At 33.8% G+C, this 16,146-nt stretch overlaps 1 protein-coding gene and 1 long non-coding RNA gene across 3 annotated transcripts; one reads left to right on the forward strand and one right to left on the reverse strand.

Moving 5' to 3' along the window:
• Positions 1–2,531: 2,531 nt before the first annotated feature.
• Positions 2,532–8,376, reverse strand: LOC113092588 (uncharacterized). Its single transcript, XR_003287602.1, has 3 exons — positions 8,214–8,376; positions 6,123–6,593; positions 2,532–2,979 (listed from the first exon to the last, which is right to left on the reverse strand). It is a non-coding gene; the product is annotated as an uncharacterized LOC113092588 (long non-coding RNA).
• A 1,930-nt stretch (positions 8,377–10,306) lies between these two features.
• LOC113092578 (pro-opiomelanocortin-1-like) lies at positions 10,307–13,929 on the forward strand. Of its 2 annotated transcripts, none has more exons than XM_026258202.1 (4): positions 10,307–10,557; positions 10,643–10,866; positions 12,225–12,344; positions 13,070–13,929. In XM_026258202.1, the coding sequence occupies exons 2-4, from the start codon at positions 10,792–10,794 to the stop codon at positions 13,589–13,591; spliced, it is 717 nt and encodes a 238-aa protein (XP_026113987.1). In that variant the 5' UTR covers positions 10,307–10,557; positions 10,643–10,791; the 3' UTR covers positions 13,592–13,929. The 2 variants fall into 2 exon arrangements, with proteins under 2 accessions (XP_026113987.1, XP_026113988.1); XM_026258203.1 differs by having other exon boundaries at positions 10,646–10,866.
• The last annotated feature ends 2,217 nt before the right edge of the window (positions 13,930–16,146 follow it).

A 16,146-nucleotide genomic window follows, 5' to 3' on the forward strand; every position in this document is an offset into this window, starting at 1 on the left:
ATGCAATAATCCTCTTGATCAGGCAAATAGTGATAAACATACACTTTAGATCAGTATGTTTTTCGAAATTAAAATGCATTTTAGTATTTTAGTTGGGTTAAAAATGATTAGTTGATGTAACAGTCCTGAATTCAAAAGACAACAGATTTGCTATATGCCATAATTGTATTATTTATTTATTTACACAAAAATGTCAGTGTAATATAACCAGCTTGCTAAAACCAATTAAGTACTAAGACAACAAAAATGTCTAAATATTAATCAAAACTCTTAATAGTATATCAGTGACACATTGATCAGAGGAAAACTACATTAAATAAAAAAAAATATCATGCTTGATTTTGATCATTGATTTTTTTTTTTTAGCAATTTTATTTATATACTTCCTCACAAAAATGTCAGTATAATATACCCAGCTTGCTAAAAACATTTAAGTACTAAGACAAGTAAATATTCAAAATATTAATAAAAACTATAATAGTATAACAGTGGTACATTGATCAGTGAAAAACTAAATTAAATAAGTATAAAAAAACAACTAAATTACTAAAACAGACTAAAATTGAAAACATAAAAATAAAGTATAAATCATAATTAAATGTTCATAATAAATAGTCTATATAGACTAGAGATACATTAATCAGTGAAAAACTACATAAAAACTTTATAAGCCACATATTACCAACTTGCATGTTTAATGACAATTTATGAAAGATTTAAATTAAATTAATATTTAAAAAAAAAAAATTCTTTTAACAATTATATTTAATATAACAATTTTATTTATTAGTTTAGTGTTTACTTATTTATTTTCAACTACATAACCAAACCAAGGGTTCAGTAACAGTAACAGCTCATGAACACTTCTGGGGCTTAAACTTACAACCTTTGTGTCTATAACAAGCAGGCCACATCATACCTTGTAGTAGATGCCGTTGAGGTTTGCGTAGAAACACTGGTTGTACCACCAGCCAGCGTGGGAGATCTCGACACAGATGTTGCCCGTGTCGGGTGTGCTGAAGCTCTGCTTGTCATGGGACCAGCTGAAGGAGACAGTACCAAGTGCCCTCGTCCTCCACACTGCAAACACACACACACTTAAAGTGCTGAATTTCCTCACAAACACAATGCTGATAGTTCATCAAGGGTTTGAAGTGTTTTCAATTACAAGGCCAGAGGTTTAATCACTAAACAATGTGCATCCATATGAAGTCCTTCAAATCAGTCAGTGATGGACATGCCTCACCTGAAACTCTGATAAACACTGACTGCCCACAGTGCCCAGGTCATGGATGTGTTCGTTTCCCAGCCAGTATTCGGTGTGTGGGTCTCCGAATCCCTCTTTATACTCCTTCCAGCTGCGGTCAAAGTTCACAGAGCCTTCTTACTTGCGCTGGATCACAGTCCAGCCGCCACTTGAGACATGCATTATGCATGGGCTCCGATTACGACCATGATTTTATTAGGAAGGAAATGTAAAAAGAATATACGTTCAAGCATTCAAAAATCAAATCTCTTTTTATGAGTTTAATGCACATGGAAAGTCATTTGGCTTTCATCTAACGACCACAGCAATTATCCTTATGGTTAGGAAGTGTTTTGTAGGTCATCAAAATGATATTTGCCTTTGCTATTTTAAGCCTCAGAAGGTTCCTCATGCGCCCCAATGGTGCCATTTCAGCACAAAACTGAAGTCTCATTAGACATAAAAGAGAATCAGTTTCTTTTGCTACAGTTTTGAAAGTCTCTAAATTTTCCTATAAACTGGATAAAAATAACCCAATGATTCATCCACAGCAGATTTCCAGTAAAACATTTCAAAATAGAGAACGGTACAGCTCAGCAAATAGGCAGTTTTCTATAAGGATGTTCAGATGTGTACTTGCCCTAAAACGGTGTCCTCTAATTCTGATCAGAGTTCTTTTTCCCATTTAAATTGTTTTATACTGTGCTTCAGAATATAATAGATTTATGAAATATCATTAAAGCCCCTCAGATATGTTCAGAAATGCAGAACATTAATAACTACTGTCATATAGGCCAACATTATAATGAAAGCACTATTGTAAATGTTTTTTTTTTTAAATTATTATTATTTGTTAGGGTTTCGCTGATGGTTTTTTTTTTAATCTTTTAATTAGTGTTGTTAAACGATTAATCGAGATTAATCACATCCAAAATACGTTTTTGTTTACATAATATTTGTGTGTGTGCTGTGTACATTTATTATATATATATATATATATATATATATATATATATATATACACACACAATATATATATTTAAAATATTTACATGTATTTACATGTATACTATGTTTATATTCATATAATTTATATTATATATAAATATAGTTAAAATATAAACATAACATTTTTCTAAAATATATACATGCATGTGTGTGTGTGTTTTTATATATACATAATCAACATACACAGTACACACACATATATTATGTAATCAAAAACGTTTATTTTGGATGTGATTAATCGCGATTAATCGTTCAATAGCACTTCTTTTAATCAGAACATAAAACATTATTTACCCCTTTTGTATCTGCGAGGCGTTCATTACACACATTCCCTTACTTGTTAACGTCAGTAATTAAGGCGGTCGAATGTCTATCTTGACTCTATGTATTTTGCCCCGTCCCCAAACATAGGATTCGACTATCAGTCGAATATCGGCAAGGTTTCGATAATTCTGATTCGACTGTGAAAATCCTTAGTCGGGGACATCCCTTATAAATATATCTTTTGTTAAAGATGGTCAACTGACCCAAAACTCCAGGCCCATCCTTATAGTTGAGTCCTGGACAGTCATTACTGCATGTGTGGAGTGGTTTCTTACCGTCAGTGTCCAAATTACAGTAGACTTCCACTGGCATGGCCCCTAGTGAGGGCACCACGGTGTAGATCCCAGAGTGATGCACTCCGTTATAGTAGATAGAGACACAGTCGATGACAAGCTGCACCTCTGGAATGAAAACACATAAAAGATGGTGCTATGATTTGTCACCCTCTGTTGGTTCAGACTAGAATCTGACCTTAACACCATACTAGATAGAAGAGCTAGTCCACTCAAAAAAACAACAAAATAAATTCAGTCATCATTTACTTATTCACATAGCCATAAGACTTAGGTTAGACTTCGAAAAACAAATTAAGGTATTTTAATGAAACCTTGAGCTTTTTAATCCAAGACAGATGTGAAGTAAATCCTAAATTAAATCAGTTCATAAAGTGATCATATGTCTTCCTAAAACTATATACAAACTAACAAAGATTAACTAATCTTTTGGGTTTGGAATGTAATTTTATGAGTAAATGATGAAAGGAAATTACATTTTTGGGTGAACTATGTTTTTAGTGCACCACAACTTGTAATATAATTTGTCTGATTTGTCTCTTTTGGCTGTGTATACAATAGAGTTAAAAAAAAATTATAATTAAATATTATATTTAAATGATAGTTAATAGTACATACATTAATATATATATATATATATATATATATATATATATATATATATATATATATATATATACACACACACACTCACACACACACTGTATATTGCAGTTTAATCCAAGCCTAAATTAAATTTGTTCATTATATAAAGTGATTGTATCTTTTAACAAGACTTGAATTAAATGCTCAGTTCATATTGATTTTACAATGCCTTTATGAGTGCTCCATAGATGTATTACTAAAGTTCTTCTCTTCACCATGTGAAAGGCCAAACAGACTAACATCACGACTCCCAATCCAAAAAAAAAAAAAAAAAGTGACAAGAACAATTCCTGTTAACTTGAGTCCTTCTCAAGTGTAATGCAGTGCATTTGCATAATAGGCCAGCAGAGGGAGAAGCAGACAGGATCCGTCCATGTGAATCATCAGCTCATTTAACAGCATGAACAACTTAAAGGGATAGTTCACCCAAAAATGAAAATTATGTCATTAATGACTCACCCTCATGTCGTTCCAAACCCGTGAGACCTCCGTTCATCTTCAGAACACAGTTTAAGATATGTTAGATTTAGTCTGAGAGCTCTCCATGTCCAGAAAGGTAAGAAAAACCTAATCAAAGTAGTCCATGTGACATCAGAGGGACAGTTAGTATATTTTGAAGCATCGAAAATACATTTTGGTCCAAAAATAACCAAAATTACGACTATATTCAGCATTGTCTTCTCTTCTGGGTCTGTTGTGAGTAGAGAAGACAATGCTGAATAAAGTTGTAATTTTGGTTATTTTTGGACCAAAATGTATTTTCGATGTTTAGCTTAAATTGGTTAATAATTGACTCACACTTTAATATTCACTTTAATACATACATTTTCAATGGAGGAACAGAAAGCCTTCGGACTAAATCTTAAATATCTTAAACTGTGTTCTGAAGATGAACACTGGTCTTACGGGTTTGGAACAACATGGGGGTAAGTTATTAATTACATAATTTTCATTTTTGGGTGAACTATCCCTTTAAGGGTGCATACTAATGAAGGCACATGGAGAGCGGAAAGGACTCTGGTGTTGATCTCGTTAGCCCTCGGGTCAAGGAGATGTTAGGCTGAAAACAGTCAAGCTGAGTTAGCCAGAGCGACAAGAAATACTACTGTATTTAACAATTCTGATATACCATGGTATTTACAGTACAGTATAGTACTTTTGAATAATACTATAATTCTACCACACTTAACTCTCCACAACATGGTAGCACAAAGACATTACATCCAAAAAAATAAAATAATAAAAAACATTGCCATATATACAAATATAAGTGCATAGTGTGTATGTTACTGTGGTACGAAAATATTATTACTATGCATGTCAACAAACCATGGTATTATCATAGTAAATGTCCAAAAACCATGATACTAACATAATAATCATGAACATAGTGGTAAAAAAACTAAAATGTTAGTATCATGGTACTATCATGCTGCATATCATTATTGATGCATCATTTATAAGGTATTGGAGAAATGTTATACTTATCAGAATAAGATGTTTTATAATTATTCTTAGGTCTGTCCCTCACCTGTAACTAACGTTACCAGACTCAGTACCCAATGCTTAACCTGTGGGCCAAGCGTTCTCATTCCCTGTCAAAAAGTAATACAGACGTCATCCAAACTATGATCATTTTACAGACAAAAAAAGTGGCGGCGATATAACTTAACTTTTTTTCAATAACCGTAACTTTAGCTCAGTTGCTAGCAAAACACTGCAGTAACAAGCTACTTCACCACAGAAAAGTCCGAATCATTCTGTTCTGAACGGCCCTCTCTCATATGTAGGAAATTTTGAATCATTCTACTGAATCGGTTCACCCTAAATGGCCCTTCCTTTCATAAGTAGAGTCGGAAATTCGAATCATTCTACTGAATCAGTTCGTCCTAAACGTCCTCTCCATCACATCAGAGTTTCAAATTAGACGACTCAATCGATTCGTTCTATACTGTCCTCTCTATCATATATAGTCCTGGAATATTCAATTTAGTTAAGTGTATCGGCTCGTTCTGAATGTATCTCCATTTATAGACTGCAGCATTTAAGAAAAAAATCAATCGGTTCAAAAATCTTTGAATTGATTTGTTGCATTCTCAATGAACCGATTTAAAAAGATGAGTCTTGATCCTCTACATGGCATATTAAGGTCTTAGAGCAGAGTTTTATAATTTATCTATAGCCTATACGCACACACACACACACACACACACACACATGTCTGGTCAGCTATGCTTGTGGGGACTCTCCATAGGTGTAATGGTTTTTATACTGTACAGACCGTATTTTATATCGCCCTACACCAACCCTACCCCAAAACCTAACCCTCACAGGAAACTTTCTGCATTTTTAGATTTTCAAGAAACTTCATTCTGTGTAATTTATTAGCTTGTTTACCCGTGGGGACCTCAATTTAGGTCCCCACCGTGACACGAGTCCCCATGAGTCTGTGTGTATTCAGGTTTAAGTCCCCACCAGAATAGAAAAACAAGTACACACACACACACACACAGTGTTATATATATTATCACTGCCAGTCTGAAAGTAGTAGCAGTTGAGCCAACAATCATGGAAACTAAGCAAACCCACAAAATCCACACACACACCTGTAGTTCTAAGACGTTGACTCAATGCCGATGGTTGCAAAGCTCCTCCTGAAGTTCAGACACTGTCTCCAGCAGGGCCAGAATCTGCTGTTTGAGTTCCTCGTTCTCATGAAGCCAGTATGAAACTTCATGTCTGGGCAGCGCTTGTCGTCCAGCTGGGGTAGCATGGCCATGAGTCGACACGGACCGTCCTCCGGGACCTGATTGCTGTGTTCTCCACACGGAGCCATACTGCCCTGATGCGTGTGCACTGAGTGGTCATCATCGCTCGCACCTGTTGGCAGAAACAGTACAGCCAGCAAGAGGGGGAGAGAGGCCTGGCCTCCATGTGATCGGTGCAGCTGACCCTGGGGGAGAGAGCTCTCTGACCTCCAGTCTCGAGTCTTGAGGAGAGCTTGTCACACAGAAAAACTGCAGAAGTGTCAGAGTCACTGTCCAGACTCGGTCACCACAGTTTCTGATGCAATTCGCCTGGAAACAAAACCAAAATATTTCCACTAACTAATGAACTAACCAAATAAATAAATATTTAACTGTACTAGCAGCATTAAAAATAAATTAATAAATACCAGAAAGTATTAAATAAATATTTTGCTGTATTACAATTTACGTATTTATATTTATTAGGCTATTTAATAATATCTATTATTATTTAAATATATAAATTTTATATATCATATTTGATTTTTATATCATATCTTATATCATATTTTATTAGAATGTATTTATTAATTATTTATTGTTATATTTTACCTTTAAAATATCTTATTTATATTTAAATATGCTTAGTTATTTTATTTCGTGGTTCATATCACATTTTATTACAGTTTTCATTATTATGATTTCATTAATCATTTTTATGATTATTTATATAATATTTTATTAGTAATAATATTATATATTAATAATATTAATAATATTTATATTTATTATGTATATAGATATATAAATAGACAGATGGGCAGACGATAGATATTTTTATATTTATTATTTACTTCATATATAATTAAAAAAAAGACTCTACCACTGTTATGTGCAATAAGCATGCATTCAACTGCTTATTGGATTCATATTGGACATCAGAGACATGAGAAATCAGTCAAGCTCAATTAGGTCAGCTTTAACATCTATGAAACACCACTTTTTATTTTCTTCTGAATGTAAAAATTGAATTATTATTTAGCAGGCAATCTTTCTAATCCTTATTCAAACTTTCTTATTCAAGTACCTGGCTCAAAGAGGAATCGCAGTGAATCACCACTTCTGAGTTGAGATTTATAAGCATTACGTTATGCATCCCACACAGTTATGATGTCACTTGAAAATGTTTGGTGAGATTGATCGTGGTCTATGATAATAACAGTAGGTCATTTATTTCAATCACTCAACGGTGTGACATTTCAGTGCACTAGTGTCAGAGAACTATAGGTCAGCTGTCAAAAACCACTCTGTACTGAAGATGCTCCCTTGGGATTAGGTTTAGGGGGAAGATAATGTGATCTGTCATAAATCTTAATTCGTGCATGATCTGCATGTTATTGCATTGGAAAACAAAACATCAAACCAAATGCAAAATTTTAAATAAATAAAAAATGATGCCTATCTAGTTCAACTCGTGCAGGGAATGCCTTGATCTGACCCATGCTTTGCCAAAACCTTGAGCAGACCTTTTAATGCCCAAGTATCACGTCTAAGCACCTTGTGTCTCTGATCCAACGCCTAGTGCACTAGATCCCACAGAGAAATGTTGAATATGCCAAACCACATTACAGAGCAATGCCTGAGAGCCTGATGTCCTGCAGCATGAATCAAACACTGAGAATCAGTCAGACTGATGAAGCATTCTGTGTCTTGGCAGTGACATTTTTATTAGAAGTATGAATGCAGAGTATACATCTGTTTGTTTTTAGGGCATTTGATTTACCCATGACTCCAGACCTCATGAATCATACCATCTCACATGGAGAGATTTCCCAAACTATTTACAAAACTGTTGACGCACTGCTGATCCTCTACACTACGTTACAGCCAGCGCTAACGTCATCAGCAAGTACGCTCTACAGGGAAACAGTGACAAAACTTCATCTTTACCCATTTCAGTGGTCGGAGACGCCCTGTTTGTCTTCTGCGGAGATACAGACGCTGCCATCCTCACTCCCTCTCTTTCTGCACCTGATGTGTTGCAGGATGGCTGATATGGTGGGCATCTTATCTTTGCAATCCTCTATAATTGGATCCCTGATCAGAAGAAAGAGAGGAGCACAAACCAAGCGCTGAACTACAGCCACGCAGACTATATCTTTACTCTATACGTCTGAAACAATTACAAATAATTGATGCACCAAACTATGTTTGTTTAAGAAAAGTCTACTGCATCATATTTGATCAAATATCCAAGGCCTTTAAATGATCAACATGATCAAACCTTTGCTAAAAACCTGTTGTACACAATCTACTAAATGCTTTCTTACATTTGATTGATTGTTCACACTTTTAAAGTAAATAAAAGGCCTTTTACAGATTTTTATAAAGTAAACATTAGAATAACTTTTATTTTGTATATATTTTATGGTGAACACTTACTGGAATAAAGCAGTTTATATGTTTACATGATTATCCATATTCATATTACTAGAGAAATCGTTAAAATATGAGTATAACATTTTTACTCATCATTTGGAACATTTATTTGTTCAGGTCTCAGTCATCATTTTATTGCATTAGTTTTATATGTTCTGCTCCAACTGTAAAACTACAGAGCTTCGTTCATAAAGATTTAAATGCTTTTTCAATTAAATTTTTTGACAATATTTGACCAAGATACAACTATTTGAAACTCTGGAATCTGAGGGTGCAAAAAAATCTGAATATTGAGAAAATCACCTTTGAATTTGTCCAAATGAAGTTCTTAGAAATGCATATTATTAATCAAAAATTAAGTTTTTATATATTCACGGTAGGGTATTTACAAAATATCTTCATGAAACATGATCTTTACTTAATATCCTAATGTTTTTTTGGCATAAAAGAAAAATCGATTAATTTTGACCCATACAGGGTATTTTTGGCTACAAATATACCCCAGCAACTTAAGACTGGTTTTGTGCTCCAGGGTCACATATCACTTAAGACACATTATTGGGAGATATAGTGTGACAAATGATTTTTTTTTTTGTTGCATTTTAAGTAAGTGGAAAGATCTTATTGATTTACAAGTTGTCAGAATTTCATCTATACTTTTATGCCAAATATCAGCAAATTCAAAATAGCAAATTTTTTGTTTAGTTTGAATAAATTTGACAAAGGTCAAATAGAGTGGCATTCTATTTAGTTTCAACAACAAATATTGGTTGCAAAAAAGGTTTTCGCAGTGATGCCGTGGTCCCCGAAGAACCTTTCAGTGAACAATTGTTAAAAGAACCGCTTTTTGCAAATTCAATAATCTAAAGAACTAAAGAATCTAAAGAAACTTTTGTGGAATTGAAAGATTCCATGGATGTTAAGGCTTTTTCATGAAGCATATATGCCAATAATTGCTGTTGGTTTTTGACATTTGTATCCTTTATAATTTAAAAACGTATATAAAAATATCTCTAATTTCAAAGGTCTAAACCTGCACAGAATCTTTTGACTATTAGGTTTTATATTTGCAAAGAATTCTCTGCATGCCAGTGATATTTTGGTATTATTGCAATCTATATTTTTTGTTTTAATGACATTTTATTTTTTAGAATTTTTGATTTCACTTTAATTTTATTCAAATTATTTGTAAAAAAAAAAAAAGGGTTTTTTCAAATGTTTTAATTGTCTTTTTTTTAGTGTTTTTAATTATGATTTTTTTTGTGTTTTCATATTATTTTATGTACTAATTTTCTTTTTGTACTTTAAATTAAACTAAACAAAAATGAAAAATGAAAACAGCAACAATGCTGTTTTTAGTTTCAAGTCTCAAGTGTTTTTTTTCCCTGAATGACTAAGAATTAAAGTCACTCTTTTCTTCTTTTTCAGTTTATTAATTTAAGTGAGTGAAAAAAAGAAAGAGTAATTGATTTATCACAAGTTACCAAGGCAACACAACATTAGCTTTCCTCCATCGTTAGTGATTAAATTTGCTACAGATGGGGCATGAATGGGCTTCATTAAAAAAAGAAGCAACAAAGAGATGAGAAACTAAGTTAGAATATGGTTCAGCTTGAGCTAAGCACTTAAGATATTGCACATCTGGTCAGTCTGATCGATTTGCACACTGCTTGTATGTTTTTCCGATTGACAGGGAATTTGTGATGTGAAATTACGTCATTCCATCTTAATTTTCCTGAGTTAACTTTCATTAAGTTTCTAGGTGCCTCAAATGATTTGAGTGACAGAACCGCAGGACTTGATCCATAATTCACCTGCCACTTTCCATGGATGTTTTAATGTGTCAAAAACCGAGGTATGAGCATGACCAAAAAAGTATGAACGTTTGGTGTTTTATTAGTAATTTCCCTTGTGAACCCCCCCCCCCCTCCTCCCCTCAGCAGAGACCCACCTGATCATCTTCCAGCCTTGAGGGGCTGCCACGCACCTGTGAGTATATAAGAGAGCAGAGCTCATTCAGAGAGAGAGAGATCCATTCACATACGCTCGGAAAAAAAGTGCAAAAACGAGATCAGTGGAGGTGAGCTTGATGAGAGCTGGAGACCCAAAGAAGAGTCAAAAGAGGAGATTCAGAGCCATAAAACCCATCTATAAATTCAGAAAGGTAAGAATATGGAATTTGAATCATTTTGCTTTCGAACCATTGAATCACTTGTTAGTAGTGCATCATTTATGATCAGTGTCCAAGAAAATAGGTCATTTACATTTTTGATTTTAAATAAACAAAACTTCTTTAATGTTTAAAAACATTAGAAAACCTATTCCAGAATTTTATAAAATCGAAAACAAGTGTGATACAAAGTGAACTAAATAGCATGCATGACTCAGAATTTAAGTTAAAGACAAAAACTATAGATTTTGATGATCTTGAAAATGAAAAAAAGTTATGATTATTATTTCTATTAATAATTATTAGTATTTTATTTTTTATTTTTTAAACAAAACATATACATTTGCATAACTAATTCAGATTTTAAAAAAAAGTCAGATCTAAAAAGTAATATGTTAAATTATTACTGATTTTAAACATGATTGTTTTTATTATTAATAAAATGCATTACTATATTATTTAAAATGTATAAATAATTATTGTTGTAATTAAAATATAGTTTTATATTTTTAAACACATATGTATTAATTTCATATTTAAGTTATAATTATCATTTATTATGACAATTTTTTTCAAAGAATTTATTTTTTTAAACACTTTTTTTATTTAATATTTAAATGGATATGTTTACGTATAGTTCTACAATAATGTGCATTATTCTTAATTAAATTAATGTGGGGAAATTGAAAGTAAAATATTATAATTCATTTGATCTGGATGACATGCATGACCATGATGAAATCATCAAACAATATCCAATTTTGATTTACTTGGTATGGTTTATAAAGAAATACAATTTTAATAGACCTTTTTCTTCCCCTGTGAAATGGTATAAAATTTAACAAGGGCTTTTGACTAATTCTGAATCCTCATCGCTATACCAAAACCATTTATTGTGGACTTTCATGGACAATCTTATTAAAGTTTCTGTTAACTGCAGCGGATTTATTTCAGTACTTTTCCCTTCATCCTTGACGCAACACTTCGGCTGACGTCCTGGTGTGACATTAAAGGACCTCACAGATCTGTGTGTGTCATAACATAATCATTAAAACCATAAAAGGTCACGTACCAATGAATTACAAGAGTAGATAAAAGTCTCCAAGTTCACGTCTCTTCTTTTTAAGCATCCTGAACAGTCAAAGTCACCAATTTAGTGTTTTGAAGAGACATCTGTTTCTCATGACTGTACGTGACCTGCCCACACGACATCATTGAGTGACTCAAGTCAAATACCGGAATAATAAAACTCGTCCTTGACTTTATATATATTTCAGTATCAGCCGTTTTCTTTTCAGCTCTCCATTCTGACTCATAGGAATGATACCTGAGGGATTGTTTCTTGTTTTCAGATGCTCTGTCCTTCCTGGCTTATGGTTGCAGCAGTCTTGTGTGTTCACAGTCCGTGTGTAGACGGCCGCTGCTTGGATCTGATCGAATGCATGGGCCTAAAAACTAATGAACAAAAATTGGTAAGATTACTTTAACAGCCTTAAAACATGACTTCACAGATACTATTAAAGATTAAAATCTAATACTGTTTAAGAGTTTGAGTTCAGTTGAGAAAGGTCTCTGATGCTCACCAAGGCTGCATTTACCTGATTAAAATAAAGTAAAAAGAGTTATACTGTCAAATATCATTCCAATTTTAATATATTTGAAAATATAGCCCTTAAATGATCGGTCAAAAAAATTTCTGCTGCTTTATATTTTTTTGTGGAAACTGATCAAATTTGATTTGCAGGGATCTTTGATGAATGGAAAAACTCGGAAGAAAAGCATTTATATCAAATATAAATTTCTGTAACATTATAAATGTCTTCACTGCCACTTTTAGCAATTTAATGCATCCTTTTCGAATAAATGTATTAATTGCTTAAAAAAAAAACTTTGAAATGGTAGTAAGTTATTCTATTCTGTCTTTGCAGTATATATATAAACATATTTATATAATGAGCGATCAAATAGATTTTTTTCTTTTTCATTCCAATGTACTGTTGATTTTATGAGATTCACCCAATTATGATATAAGGAATACATACAAAATATTAAAATCAAACTATTTATTTGAATATTATCTATATATCTATGTAGCATAAATAAGTGATCTATTCAGCTTTGTTAGTTAATGAAAGCAGCGGTGATGGTTAACATGCATCTGCATCCTCTCTTCTCGTTCTCTGTCCTGCCTGTGCAGCAGTGCATCACGCAGTGCAGATCTGCACAAGAATCCTCCAATCATGGGGAAGCGTCTTCATCTGAACAGCAGAACAGTGAGGAAGAGAGCCTCAGTTTGGGCCTGCTCTTATCGGCTCTGTCCCCTGATTCGATCGAGCTCCAAGACCCCACTGGAGAAGCCCCTCACAATGACGACAGGAGGTCCTACTCCATGGAGCACTTCCGCTGGGGCAAACCCATGGGCCGCAAACGCCGACCCGTCAAAGTCTTCACCAACAGCGCTCTGGAGGAGGATTCGGTGGAAAGCGAGCGCATGGAGCGAGGGCAGAGCGGCACGCTGGACATTCAGCCGAGGAACGATGCTAAGAGCATCGGGAAGTATCGCATGACCCATTTCCGCTGGAACGGCCCACTTAACAAGCGCTATGGAGGCTTCATGAGGCTGGATTCAGATCAATCCCACAAGCCCCTGCTCACGCTCATAAGAAACGTCATTGTTAAAGACGGACAGCAGTACAGAGATAAAGAGAGGAAAGAATAGACAATATCTGGTGTTAAAACATTCAAATGTGTAACATTCAACCTTAATAAAAAGAAAGCTTCCTCTAGACATTTAAATACTTGACAGGGCATGAAACATTGTCCTATGAAAGAAAGAAACAAACTCGCCAAATCACTTCTATATTAAAGTCAATGTATCTCACATGACATTTACAATTCATTTAGACACCCGACACCATAACAATCACCTCTGGGATTTAAAAAGAAAGTGTACTCAGAAATGCCAAGTTCCGTATTTTCCGGACTATAAGTCGCACTTTTTTTCATAGTTTGGCTGGTCCTGTGACTTATAGTCAGCTGCGACTTAATTATCAAAATTAATTTGACATGAACCGAGAGAAAACATTACCGTCTCCAGCCGCGAGAAAGCTCTCTATTTTGCTTAGTGCTCCTATAGTCTGCACTGAAAACATAGAGCGCCCTCTCGCGGCTGGAGACGGTAATGTTTTCTCTTGGTTCTTGGTTCTAAATAAATGCGACTTATATGTTTTTTTCCTCGTCAGGACGTATTTTCGGACTGGTGCGACTTATACTCAGGTCCGACTTATAGTCCGAAAAATACGGTATTTGTCTGCCCTAGATGTGATTTACTGTGATATACTGTACATGAAACACATTAAAATGAATTTGCAATGTCGACAGCTGTTGATTTCTGTGTTTGGATGCTGAATTTATCCTGGAGTTTAACAACTGTGAATTTGTGGATTGGTCCGAATTAACTCATGTTGGAAGCAGACAATGGTTCACACAAAAGGAAAAAATCTGCCATTATTTACTTGTTCGAAATCAGTTTTTCTTTCTTTCTGCAGAACACAAAAGAAGATCTTTTGAATAATGTTGGTAACCAAACGGGTGACGGTAACCATTGACTTCAATAGCATTTTCTTTCATACTAGTCAAGTCATTTTTATTTATATTGCGATTTATACAATACAGATTGTGTCAAAGCAGTTTTACAGTATTAAACAGGAAAACAGTGTGTCGATAATGCAAGAGGACAATAACAATGACTCAATTCTTCAATTAAAGTCAGTTCATCATTGATTCAATGATGTTATCCTCTAGCTCAGTTCAGCAATCAAGTGGACAATATTGGCAGAGATGAAGTGTCCACAACTGAGAAAGCCAAAGGTGACAGTAGCAAGAAACCAAAACTCCATCTGTGACAGAAATGGAGAAAAAAAAAACCTTGGGAAAACCAGGACGGTTCTCTTCTGGTTATTACTATGGTCATTGTATGAAAGTCAATGGCTAATGTCAACTGTCTAGTCAGCAACATACTTCAGAATATCTTCTTTTTATGTTTAACAAATTATATTGATATATATATATATATATATATATATATATATATATATATATATATATATATATATATATATATATATATATATATATAGTGTTCCTGTAGCTCAAGTGGTAGATCATTGTGTTATCAAGCAAGGTTGGTGTTTTGATTCCCCGGGATAACATGCACTGTAAGTCGCTTTGGATAAAAGCATCTGCTAAATGCATACATTTAATTTTAAATTTAATATATTACTGTATATTATATTTTGATGTCTAATATAACATTTATAAATCTAAAAGGAAGCTTTTAATCTAAGGGAAAACAAGCAAAAACATACAGATTGTTTAATAAATTAATAATATTGGCCATATCTCAAGCTCAAACATTTCTCATCAAACTAAACAATTGAGCAATAAAACGTCCTCTGGATTGTTTGAGCGCCACTAGCTTTAAATGTCAAAAACAGTCCCACTTCAAGGCTTTCAGAGAAAACTGCAAATGTGCACACTGCATCGTATTGAAAATGTTTTATTGTCTTTTTGCAGTTTAACCACAAACAAATTCTGCTGAAAACTATCATCCAGACAGAATGGAGAAACGGAGACACTGTAACTGATATTTCATCAATGCTACACATGAACAGCGCAATCCATTTCAAGACATCAGAAATGACACTTGAATTGCAGAGAAGTCATAATAAATGACTAACTTTGGCATGTCACAGCCCAGGAATTCATATTCTTGCAAAAACATGAACATGAGATGCATTTACAGAACTACTGCGCATTAACAGGACTTCAGTGATATAATCGGGGCAAGAGCTATACTTCAGATACATTTTAAGAGAATAATTATATTTAAACAGCAAATGCATTTAATACTAATAACACTGAGAGAACAACAGCGGCCTACTTCTGTGACAATGACAGAACTGACTACAGGCATTATAGCATTTTCCATTTAGGTATCTCTGCTCATTCTTTATTGGATTGTTAAAATATCTACTGCTGTTTGCGTAATACAAATTAATATTGATTTAATGTTTTCATACTTGGCCTCCTGGTCTCAAAAACATAAAAAGTAACACTTAAAAAATACACTGTATGCAGTCACCAACTGATGACATAAAAGCAAGTCAGAAAAAGCACAGCAGTTCAGTTCATGGCACTGTAAAATCCAAAACTACACAAAACCATTCCTGACAAATAATGAGACTAAACTACACACACAACATTAAATGTCTG

Source organism: Carassius auratus, unplaced genomic scaffold (genome assembly GCF_003368295.1).
Source record: "Carassius auratus strain Wakin unplaced genomic scaffold, ASM336829v1 scaf_tig00214657, whole genome shotgun sequence".
Classification (NCBI taxonomy): Eukaryota; Metazoa; Chordata; class Actinopteri; order Cypriniformes; family Cyprinidae; genus Carassius; species Carassius auratus.

Bases quoted from the DNA above. Each gene is read 5' to 3' on its own strand.
- LOC113092578 (XM_026258202.1), top strand. From the start codon at position 10,792: ATGAGAGCTGGAGACCCAAAGAAGAGTCAAAAGAGGAGATTCAGAGCC. The intron at 10,867-12,224 runs GTAAGAATATGG...TCTTGTTTTCAG, and splicing joins CCATCTATAAATTCAGAAAG to ATGCTCTGTCCTTCCTGGCT. The intron at 12,345-13,069 runs GTAAGATTACTT...CTGCCTGTGCAG, and splicing joins AAACTAATGAACAAAAATTG to CAGTGCATCACGCAGTGCAG.